The sequence below is a fragment of the Cariama cristata genome, unplaced genomic scaffold (assembly GCF_000690535.1).
Source record: "Cariama cristata isolate BGI_N322 unplaced genomic scaffold, ASM69053v1 scaffold22367, whole genome shotgun sequence".
NCBI classification, from domain to species: domain Eukaryota; kingdom Metazoa; phylum Chordata; class Aves; order Cariamiformes; family Cariamidae; genus Cariama; species Cariama cristata.
The window spans coordinates 1-276 of record NW_009626364.1 but is presented as its reverse complement, the minus strand read 5'-3'; the positions used below and the strand labels follow the sequence as shown (position 1 = coordinate 276).

Sequence of the window (276 nt, the reverse complement as noted above, 5' to 3'; positions counted from 1 at the left end):
TGCAGGACCTGGGGGGCCTGGGGTGGAGGGTTCTTAGCACCTGGTTTGCATGCACAGATAAGGGGTTTGGGACCCTACGGGGGCACAGCCCTCAAGGGGAGGCCTGGGTGCGCAAAGCTGGGGCTGGTTTGGGTGGACTCCCCACTGCTCACAGGCCCCTCTGCCCCACAGTGATCATCAGCCGGCAGCAGCGCCGCGTGCAGCTGATGCGCATCAAGCAGCGGGAGGACCGAAAGGAGAAGAAGAAGAAGCGGAGACCCCACCACCCACCGCCCC

General features: G+C 65.2%; 1 protein-coding gene across 1 annotated transcript in view; it reads left to right on the top strand.

Moving 5' to 3' along the window:
• Positions 1-269, top strand: part of TMEM198 (transmembrane protein 198) — a gene marked incomplete at its 3' end in the record, with an annotated part of 1,182 nt that extends 913 nt beyond the window's left edge. Inside the window, exon 3 of the mRNA XM_009704014.1 lies at positions 163-269. Coding sequence (XP_009702316.1) covers positions 163-269 — 107 coding nt within the window. The remainder of the gene's footprint in view (positions 1-162) is intronic.
• Positions 270-276: the final 7 nt, after the last annotated feature.